Source organism: Pleurodeles waltl, chromosome 7, assembly GCF_031143425.1.
Source record: "Pleurodeles waltl isolate 20211129_DDA chromosome 7, aPleWal1.hap1.20221129, whole genome shotgun sequence".
In the NCBI taxonomy this organism is placed as follows: Eukaryota; Metazoa; Chordata; class Amphibia; order Caudata; family Salamandridae; genus Pleurodeles; species Pleurodeles waltl.
In genome coordinates, this window is record NC_090446.1 from 130009381 (window position 1) to 130023533 (window position 14153).

At 43.6% G+C, this 14153-nt stretch overlaps 1 protein-coding gene across 1 annotated transcript in view; it reads right to left on the reverse strand.

Annotated features, from left to right (window-relative positions):
- Positions 1-2107: 2107 nt before the first annotated feature.
- Positions 2108-14153, reverse strand: part of PSMF1 (proteasome inhibitor subunit 1) — a 52554-nt gene continuing 40508 nt past the window's right edge. The window contains exon 7 of the mRNA XM_069243308.1: positions 2108-5007. Within this exon, the coding sequence (XP_069099409.1) occupies positions 4956-5007 (52 nt within the window). The 3' untranslated portion in view covers positions 2108-4955. The remainder of the gene's footprint in view (positions 5008-14153) is intronic.

Consider the following 14153-nt stretch of genomic DNA (forward strand, 5'->3'; position numbering starts at 1 on the left):
TTCATACTAGACTCATCTCTTTCCATGACCCAGCAAGTCAACGCCATATCATTCTCTTGCTTCAACACCCTCCATATGCTACGCAAGACCTTTAAGCGGATACCAATAGAAACCAGAAGAACAGTCACCCAACCCTCGTCAGCAGCAGACTGGACTACGGCAACACCCCCTACGCGGGGACCACAGCCAAGCTTCGGAGAAAACTCCAGCGCATCCAGAACGCTGCGGCACATCTCATCCTCAACCTCCCTCACCACGAGCACATCTCCACCCACCTCAGATCTCTACACTGGATGCCCATTAACAAAAGGATCGTCTTTAAAATCCTAATCCACGCTCACAAAGCCCTCTACGAAACTGAACCGGCCTACCTCAACAAACGACTTAACTTCCACATCCTGACCTTCCAGCTCCGCTCCGCCGACCTCGCAACAGTCCCCCGCATCCAACGCACCACTTTCGGCGGCAGATCCTTCTTGCACCTCGCCGGCAAAACCTGGAACTCCCCCCCCCACCAACCTACGCAAGACCCAGGACCTCCTAGCCTTCAGAAAGCGCCTCAAAACATGGCTCTTCGAGCAATAGCGCCCCCTCACCCCCAGCTCCTTGAGACCCTACCAGGTGAGTAGCGCGCTTAACAGCTTATTGACTGATGCCTTCTCTACTCATGCCCCGGTTCTGGTCCTTTGCTTCTTCCGTAGACTTCAAGATAAACCCTGAGCTTCTGGAGGGGGGCATACTGTGGCATCCTGCCCAAGGCCTGTACCAGATGCTATATTGGGCAGGTAAAACACATGCTCCTTCAGGAACCAGAAAGACTACAGAAGCACTGGTAGGCTGCCGCAATCCCTCAAACAACCTACCTTAAGGCGGTCAGCTCGCTGGTGTACCCTTGGGCAGCATTTTTTCATTTGGGAGCAGCCTCAGTATGTGCATGCTGCAGATCCTTCTCCTTTCCAGAATCTTATAGTGAGGATGTCTGGGATAGGTTATACTGCCTTATCCAAAATGACAGTTCCTCCATTGCCCTCTATAGAATCTTCCCAAACCAACAAGGTAGTCTCATTTCCCGTTTTGTAACTTTTTAAGGAAAGATTCCGGTTCACTCCTTGCGTTGCAACACTTCCAGGACTCCTGTGGTGTGTTCCAGCCCTTTCTTTTGGCACTTCTGGAAATTGACTGTCTCCTTGTTTTGTTTTTTTGCTGTATTCCTCCAGTCACTTTCTGTTGGTTTGGATTCCTCCTCCTCTGCTTTGTTCCGCATTTGTAAGCTCTTCAGTCTCCTGAAATCATCTTGGAGGTTTTTTGCCCGCCTTCTTTTTCCTCCTTCCTGGGGCTAATTTCTGAAAGCACTTTCTGCTTAGGCGCCTTCTGTGTCGGCATCAACGTGGCTACTGGAAAGGGTGTCAAATAGCTCCGGCAGCCAAGAACAGTGAAAACCTGGGCCTCCAGTCCAACCTGAAGTCAAAGACTTTCTGCCAGGCGTCAGCTCCCTGACAGTTTGCTATGCCAAAGGTTCAGCTCTAGTTTGGAAAAAAAGGAACAAAATCCAACTGTGCTACAATCAGTTCCAGTGGGCCAGGCTCAAGCTTTTGTTCAGACGCTTCAGCAGCAGACAAATAAATCACACCAATTAAGAAATCAATATTTGGCCTCACAACAAGCCTTAAAGTCCCCAAGCGTATGATGTTCCTACAGTCTTATCAACCATTCCACAGTTTTCTGGGGATTCAAATAAATTAAAGGAGTCAGGCGTCAGTTCTGTGTCAATAACAGCATTGGAGATGACCTTCCCCCTCGGCATTCTCTCCTTAGCCTTTTTGTGGTGGGCTTCAAGGACGTGTTGCAACAGTGCCTCTTTCTTTTCCAAATGATTCAAATGGATTGCTGCTCCCAATGCCATGTGTTTTCCTCCGCGCTAATGTACTTATTCTCTTAATCGGATTCTCTCAAAAGCCAGACTTAAGACTGTAACCTCAACCTTACTTGGGACACTAACAGAATACATGATGCCATAATCCAATCTATGATTAAATATTGCAATGGCATGGAAAGTCTGCAGCCAGAAAACTGACAGCACTACACAATCACAGGACAGAGCAAACTCTTTAAAGCAAGAGAAACAGTTTATTGACCTCAACAGCTGTAACAGGCCTCACCTTCCATTTATGGGACTCATGAACTAAACACACCCCTCCTGACCTCCCCCCCCGGACCTGAGAAATGAAGAAAAACCATATGCAGCACAAGATAACTCATAGACCGTCAGACACCACAAGGAAGCATGTTTTGTTATTTTACAGTGGACTTATTGTTAAGACATATTTCAAATCATAAATTATTCAGTTCAATTAAGTGCAAATAACTCTTGGTATAAACATTTCTCTTGCAACCCGATCAAGAAATAGAAGCCCATTTTGGTCTTCTAGAATGCAAGACGTTGATGCCAGGAGAAGCTTCCGTTATAAGCGATCTAGACCACTGGGAGGCAAAAGTCAGGAGAAATTAGAAGAATAGCTTTAAAAGGTGGAAGAAAGAGCCAGGCGGAGATCCCAGATTGTCCTAAAGGGAGGGTCATAAAAATAGGGAGGAGCATCAGGTGTGGGTTTGGAGGAAGTGGAATAGAGATGAGGTTCCAGTGTAAAGATAGAAGAGTAGAAAATAAAGAGGAGAATATTCCAATGTGTATCTGAAGGGCACAAGATGGTGGAGGATCTTTCTGTTTACACTGGAAAGTGAGGGGAAATGATGGAGAGGGGTTTTCATTATAACTATGCAGGGCAGAAGATAAATAGTAGGTGCTTCTTGGGAAGCTCTTGAGGGCTAAATAACAAGATCAGTAAAATACTTCACTGTTGGAGCAGACACTGGCGGACATAAAGTCAGGAGGAGCTTACAGTGTATCTCAGATGAGAGGATAAGGAGCAGCAATTACAACAGATCTCAAGACAGAAGTAGACAGAGTGTAGATCTGGTTGATAGAGAATGAAAGTTAAAAGCTTGCGCTTATTAACAGGAGCATGGCTTGGGACCATGGTTTAGGAGGCACTTCTCAAAGATATAAAGACCTACTATCTGGAGTCACAGATCTAGATGGTTGCCTACCACGGACTAAACATGCTTTTTGTAGTTCTGGAAGTTTAGTATGGGGTTAAAAGATATCGCCCTGCTGACAGATCCTGAAGACTGAAATATGAAAACAGATCTTTAGTGAGATTTGGAGGCAACTGGAAACAAGGGCGAACAGCCCATCAACTTGAATATATGCTCAATCAACAGCCATTGCCTTTTGACTGAACTCTCCCCACAACCAAACCTCTCTGTATGTTCAACCTCCTTGAATCTAGACCATGCATGGCTTTCCCAAAGTGCGCACAAACCAATATATCCTCTATCTTGTTACATCCCAATTCACTCACCTAACTGATCGTAAGCTACACACTCTTAACCACTCCCTTGTAGGCTTTGTACTTTGACACTGGTTATTGTTCCTTAAAAGCTTTGCACCTTCCTTGCGGTCATTCCACTCTTCATACACTTTTAAGATCTGTTTCTTTGCTCCTGATAAGTGTCCACTCTCCTGACCCTTGATATTGTTCCCTATATGCTATGCACTTTCGAGACCCCGACCTCATGTTTCACTTATGCACTATTCAGGCTCTTTACTTTGCTCTTTGTCTGCTCTCTGATTTTTTTCCAGCTCACTGTGGCCTACGTAGGTTCTGCATTATCAGGACAACTTTACTGGTTTGTTCCTTCAGTACTGCAAAGAGCTCCAGGGCTGATAATAGCCGGCAGGGTACCTTAGGGACTGGTGGTGAATCAGGCCTAATGCTGCTCTGAAGACACATGCGGTTACAATCAGGCGAGTACCTGTTGACATTAGGGTCTAGTGTAATGTGGTCTTTGCCAGTTCCAGTAGTGCGCGGTGGCTTGAGGGACTGTGGGTCGGTCAGTAACAAAGGATCTGTAACTGACACACTGAGCGGATGTAAGTGCCCAAAGTCACAGTTCAGATTACCTCTCCACCTACCTTCTGGTATGTCCTGTTTTCTCATGAACTCACATATTCCCTGCTATTTTCGTGGCCTCCCATCTTCACTATGGTATATCTTTCCCTTTCTGATGCCTTAGCATAACCCCTTAATGATGTGCACTCTACCAATACCACCGCCTCACTTTAAGGTTCTGCACACTACTGACCCCTCATTTAACTACTGATATGCTCTACGCTCTTCCTCTCTCTATCACAATGCACCACTCTACTGACACCTATCTCCTCTCATGCTCTTTACTCAGCCTCTCACAGAGATCAATACTTGCTCTGTATTTGCATACCCTCTTACCTACTACACTCAGAATCGCCTCATGTTGCACTCTAATGATCTCCAGAAAACCTTCTGCAGACACTGTGCTGTCATATCTCATGGAATCACACACACTGTACGCTCTCCTGCACCATGACCTTGTAGACAATACAGTCTCAGATCCAACCCACAACGCAGGCAACGTTTACCTTTGATAATGCTTGCACACACATCATTGTGCTGGCTTTAAACTTGTTGCTCACTGCATTCTTTACTCTCCACTAATCTATTACTTGCTGCACTCTTCTGGCCTCCTAACAGACCCCTTGCACTGCATTCTCCTAACCTCCTACTCAAACCCATGGCATTGTCAACACCTTCTTGGTCCCCCCGAACACATCTTTTAAAGTAAAATCAGATGACAAAAACTGCATTGGAGAGTGACATGGCAGACCAAGCAACACAGAAGAAAGGTGTCAAGCCCATTCCCAGAGCTGGACGCATGAGCAACTGGGACACAGACCCTTCTCCTACAGCAGAACCAAAAAGGGGGACATTCCCCAGCTGACAAATAAAGCCTTCGAGCTGAAGCTCCCAGAAACAGGGCAAGAAAGAGTCTTCCTCACAGAGATGAGGCAGGAAACGTGTTCACATAAACATGTCATCGTAACCTGGAGGGGGCAGATGATCAGGATCTGGTCTGTAAAAAGAAAGTACAATATTTTAGATATTATAATATGATGGCCAGGAAACTGCAGAAATCAATAAGGAGGTGGGGTAGCAAAGTGTGGAGAAACCTACACACAACAGATGAGCTCTGTAAAACTAAAACCAACTACCCCCTTATGAGCATATCCTTTTGGAACAATCCAGAACATGCAAATTACTGGTGTAAAGGCATGGTTTCATGAACTATAAGCATTTTCATTAGAAGATAGAAACTCCACACTCACCCATAACCACCACCAAACCACCTCCCATTGTCAAGTTCTTTCCTCTGGGATTGCCAGCAACCAACACGCTTGCAAATAATGTCTACAGCAACCACCAGAGTGGTCAAATCTACTACTTATAACAGACAGCTATGAGAAACACCTCCAACAATTACAAGAGAAGGATACGTTTTCTGGAACCTCTCAAGTATAAGGTCTGTTATTTGGACTCTCTACACCCTCTGGCAGTGCAGACGTAGTCACCATATCATCATGAAACAGAGAACCTAGTGGACTGTAAACCATGAAACCCACTGAGAATTATATAAGAAAATTGTGTATTAGGGAAAGATTAGTCATGTGGGACTCACAGGAGTATTTATGAGAGGGCTCCACGCCCCTTTCCACTCTGAATAGAGGCATGCAAGAATTCACTCTAGCAATGTACTTTTACGATTCTCTTAAAATTAAAAACCTATCCTAGTACACACAATATGTTCAGTGGTTACTATAAAGACAAGCAAGATAGTGGTAACAATATTCATTAGCTAACATAAAAGAAAAAAATAGTGCAATTTTATTACAGTAACTCAGATTTCTCTGTATTGTCTCGCCATCCCCTCCCATTCTCTTTCTAAGCCAGGTGTCCCCAACCAGTCGATCGCAAGCTACCAGTGTCTCACAGACATCTTCAGAGTAGCTCATAGCCTTGAGTATATTTTATATACCCACAGGGTCACATTTTCCTTTTAAAGTTAAGGGAAGGGTGTGTATTTTTTCATTATTAGAATTAGGCTGCAGATAGCAGGGCCTGATAATGTGTAGTGGTGGAGTCAACGTTATGACCCAGGGCACAAAGGTGAAGCACTGAAGTATTTAAACCTTAAACAAAAGTACTTGTCAAATCAATATTGGATCATGAGAACAAAGTGATGTTTCTGAGTGCTTTTAAATGGGAGAAAATAAAAACGAAGAGTTAACTTAATAATTAAGTTCACGCTTCATTTTAATTTATCCTGTTTCAAAGTGTTGCATTTACAAACAGTGTGCCTCTTGCTCCCATTGGCCAGTAGACACTGTCAGATTTATCATTGAAAAATACTGTCATTTATTTCAAATGTGAGAAATGTAAAGTGAATACAAATATTTCTATGAAACATTGTCAATGTTTTCTCCACTTTCAATTAAGTCAATTATGTCTTTGTATTGTATGAAGCATGTTTCTTCACTTTAAATTCCTCCTATTTACGTAAATGGCTATATTTTTCTGTTCTAAATATGGCACTGTGTCTACAGGCCGCTAGCTGCAAGATGCCTGCTGTTTGTAAATGCAACATTTTGAAATGGGAGAACATTTAATGATGAGTTTTATGGAATCCATATGGACATAAAGTGAACTCCAGTTTAATTTTATCCCATTCAAAGTGTTGCAGAGACACAAAGGAGGTATCTTGCTCCCAGTGACTGGTAGACACTGTATCATATTTATAACTGAAAAACACAGCCATTTTCTAAGTGGGAGAAAGTTGAAGTGCAGAAAAATGTTCCTTATTAAGACCATTTTTTTCAGAACATTTTTGTGCACTTTAAATTTCTCCGAATAAAAATAAATTGCTGTATGTTTGTGTTATAAACTAACAGTGCTACATATGGCTAAAGGTATGTCCTGTGCCACTAGTACATATAGCACAGGCTCTCGTTCATCCATACACATATATCCCATTCATAAGCACGCATGTTCAGGCATCCCCCCAAGGGCCACGATCTCACTGACACACATGGCAGCCCTGTTATAGTGCCCTTAGTCAAAGTATTTTGTTCAGACCATAGTCTTTGATTCTATGGACATTAGGCATAAAGTCAACGAAACTGGGTGCGTCTGGTGACATAGCTCACAATGATTTTTATGGATCAGAAGTAGCTCTCACTACAGAAGAAGTTGGAGACCCAGCTAATACAGCCAGGTAACCCTTACATTGTTCAGGGACCTATTCTAATATTCTGAACTACGTGAGGTACTTGTCCACCAAACCATGCTACGTGTTCTTGATATCGTAGCAGGATTTCTAAGTCACACGAAGGTTCATAATTAGCAGGTAATGCAGCAGCTCTGTAGGTTTTGAGTTTTCTGTGTTTGGATCTACAGGATCAAACTCCACCCACTAGTTAAATATCTCGAAGGTTTTTGCAGCATGTTCATCTACAGCATTGCGTGAATTGTGCCTTGATACACACGCCCATCCAAATATATAGCACCATTATGTATTTTATTTGTTTTATATTTTTATTCTACGTTTTAACCAGTTAAAGCATGTAATTACACCATTTATATAGGTTCACAGCTGACAAAGAAAGAAGAGTGCAAAGAATTATATAGACTTTACAATCCACAAAGATACAATAATGTAAATGGATACTAGGCAGCAGACACATGGCATAAAATTCACAACAAAAGTATTTAAGCATAAAGTTAGATAGGGGCTTTATTTCAATTGGGCCATGTTCTCCTGTTCTAACAGATATGATCTTCGTGGTCCCCAGAATACCCTTGGTTGAGACCTAGAGTATACATCTGCAGCATGTCTCTCATTAATCAATGCAATGTAGCATACCGTGAATCCATCAATCGGTTGTGGGTGCCTTTCTATGCATCATGACATGGCCATACATCTTTTTACCAGTAATAAGTCCTTGTATGTACAACATCGCAACACCATAGGCAAATCAGCAGTGGCACCAAACCACGCTAATGCGGGAGATGGAGCTAAAGGAGTTTCCAATGTGGTGCTCAACATAGCAACAAAATAGTCCAGTATCTAATAACCTGTAAGCATGACCATGTCATGTGGAGGAAAGTTACACTGACCATTCCACATTACATTTGACTCTACCATTTGATGTAAATTAGGCCATCCTCTCCATGCACCGTAACAATATAAATATTTAAAATGGATAACATTTGTGTACGAGTTTAAACAGTACCTCTTTAACTTGGGCAAAGCAATATGTCCAACTTTTATCTGTAAACTGAAGGCTCACGTCTAACACCCTTGCCTGTTTTGCTTTCAGAGGGGTTTTCAAGGTGCCAGTATTCATTTGCAAATATAGCAAGTATTGGCAAAACCAACAGGTCTCACCTATGCAAGAGCTATTGACTTTGCCAATGTGTTATAGCCATGTTGTACACCTGGGTGGCTGCTGTTCAATATTGCTAAAAGCTATTGGCGTAGAGGAGAGTCACGTGGAGTGTTGTACAGTGGAATGGTGAAAAGTGGAGTGGCAGAGTGTGTTATGTACTGGAGTGGCATAGTGTGGAGTTGCACAGAGTGGCATACACTAGAGTGACAGACTAGACTGACTGGTGTAGAGTGCATTTGGTGTAGAGTGTTGCAAAGGATAGTGGCGTAGAGAGCAGAGCACTGAATTCAGCAGCATACAATGCAGCAACGTAGACTGGAGCGACGTTGAGTGATGCAGAATGCAGTGGGGCAGAGTACAGTTGAGTGGCAATGAGTGCAGTGCATAGAGTGGTGCAGAGTATAATGCCATAGAGTGCAGTGGCAGAGTGCAACAGCGCAGAATTGAGTAGCGCACAGTGGAGTGTCGGAGAGGGCAATGTTGCAGAGTAGAGTGTCGGAGTGCAGTGGAGTAGAGTGGCACAAAAGAGAGTGAAGCAGAGTAGCGTGCAGTAGCATAGAGTGCAACTGTGTAGAGTGCAGTGGATAAGAGTAAAGTGGCATAGAGTGTAGTGGAGTAGAATGCAGTGCAGTAGAACATATTGTTTCAGAATAGAGTGAAGTGGCATAGGCTGGAGTGGTGTAACTTCGAGGTAGCCTTTTGTGTATGTAGAGGACTGTGAGAGTAGGTGCCATGTTACAGTCTTGTACTGTATTTAAAGTATCCACCTTTGAGGTGCCTCCTCTCCGTTTGGTGTGTTCGTGCCTGTGTTTTCCACGATTACACATAGTTTGGATTACGGTTGGAATTCAACAGTTTTTTTTTTTGTTTGTTTTTTTAACAGGTGGTTTCATTGCTCATTTGTCACCAACATTGTTTTTTGCCTCTTGGCTTTTGGTTAGGGTGGGACTTGGTCCCTCAGCCGGACACGCACCACGTGCTCCAAGATGGGGTGGGTTATTGCATACACACTAAAAGCGCTAGTAGTAGCCCACAGGCCATCTTGGTTCGCCATGGCCCAGGCTATCGTCCTTGACTCTAATCGATCAAAAGGAAGGGGAAAAAGAAAGCATCAGAAGGGGAAGCTGCCCACCAACCAACCCCAATGTTTACGTCTATAGATCGAATGCTGGAAAGGGCAAGTGGGGTAGTGGGCACAAAAATGCACTCTCTGACAGAAGGCTATCCTTGAGTGAAACCCTTTCCATCCAGACCCCCCATCAATTGTTGACAGACAGAGCAGCAACAAGTTTTGACTCGAGCCCTTCTCCTAGCTCTGCTCCTACATCCACAGTTCCCTCGTAATGTTTCACCAACAATTATTAGCCCACCCGTTAATAAAAAACTGAAATCTAAGCAGGTAATTCTTTTGAAGCCAACTAAAAACCAGTTGCCGAACCTGCAGTAGCCACTGCACGATCTAGGCAACATAAACTCACTTATGAGAAGTCTGTTCATTGCAATTTTCTACCCAATACCCCTTTTCCACCAGAAAAAGGAATGGCTTAATAGTCTTGCAGTTCTGACAGCATGGTTAGCACTATGGAATGCTGCTTAGAAAAATGTAGGCATATTTTAAAAGTTGAACTTGCTCTCATATTTCGCAATCTGGATTTGGAGGAGCAAAAATTAGATGGTGTTATCAAAAATCAGTTGCTATCCAAGGTGGGGAACTGGTCATCTTCAACTTCAGATGGAGTGCAATCAAAAGCCCCAGGGCCACAGGCAAGGGACTCCATTTTGCTACACCACCAACCACAATGTATTCTTGAAATTGTTCATGATCAAGCAAAAAAGACCAGCTAGGTGGTGCAATCTCGTGGCCCATGATGGGCCCAATGGCTAAAGAGCACCATAAGGGTTAACCCAGTAAGCCAAACTGGAAGGCCGATCAATCGCTATCCGCAGCTTCTCCCAGAATGTACTGCCTACTTAATAGTTCTAAAAGACGTACCAGTACTTCCGCCGCAGTCCAGTGAAGACCTGTTGGCCCTAAAAATAAAACAATCCATTGGCTTAAAATAAATTCATGATGGGCACAGGATCTATCACAGGAAGAGTTGTCAGTAAGGAGGGCTCCATAGATTGGTATCCATCCTAAGGACTCACCTGGGGACGGTGTTCTGATCAATTGTAAAAGACCGAAGATCACAGAGATTCATTACAGCGCTTAAATAAGACACCCTTCCAACTAAACGGAATCAAAGCCCTTAAATTACTTCTATACATCAGCACGTCTCTTTAATGGCCTCATGACTTTGAATCTGATTGTGACTCGAGACAATAATTTTGGTCAGCAGCAGCACAATATTCCCACCCAGAATTCCACTGAAGTTCTTTCCCACCTGGATGGACAAGATTGACTGAATATGAATGCAACTAGCTGTGTCCTCGAAAAAGCTAATGAGAGTGGAAGTAAAGCTGCCCAAGCCAGTCGAGGCATCAAAGGCTATCGCTACTGTGCATCCCTACAACGTGCAAAGTGCTGTTCTGAATTCCTTGTCTTAGCAGAAGACTATGCCAAATATTCTTCCAGAACTAGAGCATGTGTGCCCCCTGGGAAGTCAATTGCAAGCCAACACACCTCATTGTTTTAATTTAGCATCCTGGAACATACCAGGTCTGTATTCCAAAGCAGTGGCATTTCATTGGTTAAAGTTCATTGCTCAATTTTATCTTTGTATGCTCCAGGAGACATGATTGAGCCAGCCACTACATAAATCTGGTTATATTACTTAGTATGAAAATGCAATTCCTTCTGCAAGTGGCCTACTGACATGGGTAAAAATTGATTTACATCTTCGCATTGAGTATTCACTCACTGGACATACTTGGGCTAAAAATTAAAATGTTGGAGGGAAATAATCTGTATTATTTTAATATGCATTTAAGACCTAGACATTCGGAGTCCCAAACTCAGAAGAATGTAACCTTTGAGCCCATGTATGGTAATGATCTGATCACTGAAGAGGAAGACAAGAGTTGGGGCATACCCTTCCTTAGTATTGATTTGTATGCCTGTGTACAATAGAAGCCTCCAAAATTGCACGCTTTGTCATTTCCAACTGATTTTGTGCATGCAACAGCAATTCAATTTCTGACAGACGGTCAGCCAGCATTCAGTAGAGGGCCATCTAGATCTAGAATTGACTATCTTTTGATCTCTGTCTCTATGTGGCATAAATTGATAGATTTTGTTTGACCTAGCCGACACAGTAGATTGTGTTCTTTCCGGAACCTTGATTAACAAATGTTGTGCTCCTCGAATTCTGGCTGTTGCAGCCATTTTGGACAACAATCCCTGGTGCATTACATGGCCATCATTAAAGCCTTAATTGAAATTTATAACTCATTTACTTCGCATTTTCACACTTCAGTCCCTTGCCCTCCTCTGAGATTCCAATTGTCGATGTCCATAGAAATTTGGTTGACATGTTAAAATTGGTGCTGTCAAAACCTGCCAGGATGAGATTGCCTTTAATTGACAAACAGCGTTCTGTTAGAAATACCCAGTTCACAAGGGACTGCAGCAGGGCTAAGAAATCCCTTTTGAAAGCAATCGAAACTAAAGCCCCAGATGAGGATCGAAAAGCAAGAGCCCAATATAAGGAAAAATTATGCAATGTAACTGGGATGACTAACTGGAAAGATATAGTAGCTGCATCTAGGTCTAGCAATAATAGATTGTTTTGGAAAATATTATATCATTCGAGTGCACACTCAAATCCTCAGTTAGACTGTTACTTACATCATACAGCCTGGGGCGGATCACTTTACGACATTATATGAAAGGATGCCTAGTGACCTTAATTCCCCCATGCTTCCAGAGCCAGCACCAGTGGATCTCCAATTACCCCTTAGGAAACAAAGGTTGCTATAGTTGCAGTAAAATTGGGTAAGGCACCCGGGCGGGACAAAATCCTGAGTGAGTTACTGTCCCATGACCTAACAGTTTGGGTCCCTTATGTAAACCACCTCTACAATGCCACTGCTTTGGGTGCTCCGATTCCAGAAACCTGGAACGGTGCGGAGATAATCGCCATATACAATGCAATGTAATGTAATGCAATGCAATGCAATGCAATGCAATGGTCTTGCGTTTGTTTGAGTTAGAGCTATTAGCATTGTAGATACCTAACTGGACTTTTCTTGCCACAAAAACTGAAAATAAAAAGTAAAACAGATGACATAAGCAAGTCAATTCAAAGCGCCATGGTCGCCATGAACGTGAGCGAGAAGGAGAGACACAAAAGGAAAAAGAAATTGGCTTGCAGTCAAACATATCGGCAATCGTGCAATTACCCATGTAACAGTGTTGGTCCCCAAGGCAGTAACAAAAGCACGGAAAGGAGGGACAAACGTAAAGCATTTACCAATGTCAAACGATTTTTGAAAGGCAAGCCCACAAACAAGGGAAAGTGATGGGCGTGGTTAAAAGTCCACATAAATACCAACTTATTTGAAAAACAGCACTTGCGCTCTGCAATGCTCAATCTAAAAAGAGGGATTGTTTGAATCTGGGTAACTATACACCAATAAGTCTCTTGGATACCCACCAAAAGGTCTTTGCAAGACTCATATTGGATAAACCTTTTGACTGGATGAGTGACACAGATCTTGAGCCCTCACCAGGTAGAGTTCAGGGCTAAAGTTAGTACAACAGATCAAATTATAAGGCTTATTTTAATAGCTTGGAAATATACTAAACTAAGGGATGGAGGTATACCATATATTGCTTTCATAGACCTCAAGGCTGCTTTCGCTCTACTACCCAGGGGGTTGTTATGGACCACACTTGAGAACCTGGGGGTCCCTGATGTGCTGCTTGCTTTGCTATTAAGATTACACCAGACTAATTTTGCCCAGGTCCGATGGGGCACACAGGTTCAAATGACTGACTGCATCCAGATATGTAGGGGTGAGTCAGGGATGCGTTCTTGCCCCAACTCTCTTCTCCTTTTTTGTAAACAATATGATACAGTTTTTACAGAACGGTCACACAGATGCACCAAAGTTTGGTTGGGTCTGTGTTCCAGCTCTTCTATCCATAGACGATACCCTCCTAATTTCCCAGTCTCTTATGGGCCTGCAGCTACTATTGAAGAACTTCCACGAGCTTTGCCTATCCAAAGGTTTGGAAATGAATCCTGTAAACATGCTAATCACGCCACATAACTCCTTTAGGAACACTGTGGGCGTCATTACAACCCTGACGGTCTTGAGACCGCCAGGGTCGCGGTGGCAGTCGGACCGCAGCCAATGTGGCTGTCGGGCAGTCACATTAAGACAGTGGCGGTCGCGCCACAGTTGGACAGCCAGCACTGGCAGATCATAACTTTATCAGTCTGGCGGTACTAATCCACCAGTGCAGCGCTGCCCTGGGGATTAAGAGTCTCTTCACCGCTGGCGATTACATGTTGGTAGCCCCGCCATGTAAAGGCTGGCAGAGACTGGGTGCAGGGGGCATGTGTAGTGTAGGGGCACCCATGGCCAGCACGTCGCGCTTTTTACTGTCTACTTTGCAGACAGTGAAAAGCGGGATGTGTGGTAGTGCACCCTACGCACCGCAGCATTGCCGCTGGCTAATGTTGTGGGCTGTTTCCCGCTGGGCCAGCGAGAAACTCGTAATGGGGCCAGCGGGAAGGGGAACGCACTGGAGGTAAACGGAAAGACCTAAAGTTACAGCCCTGCAGAACCCGGAATGTGGGTTCTATATTTAAGTTCATTATTACTGTGT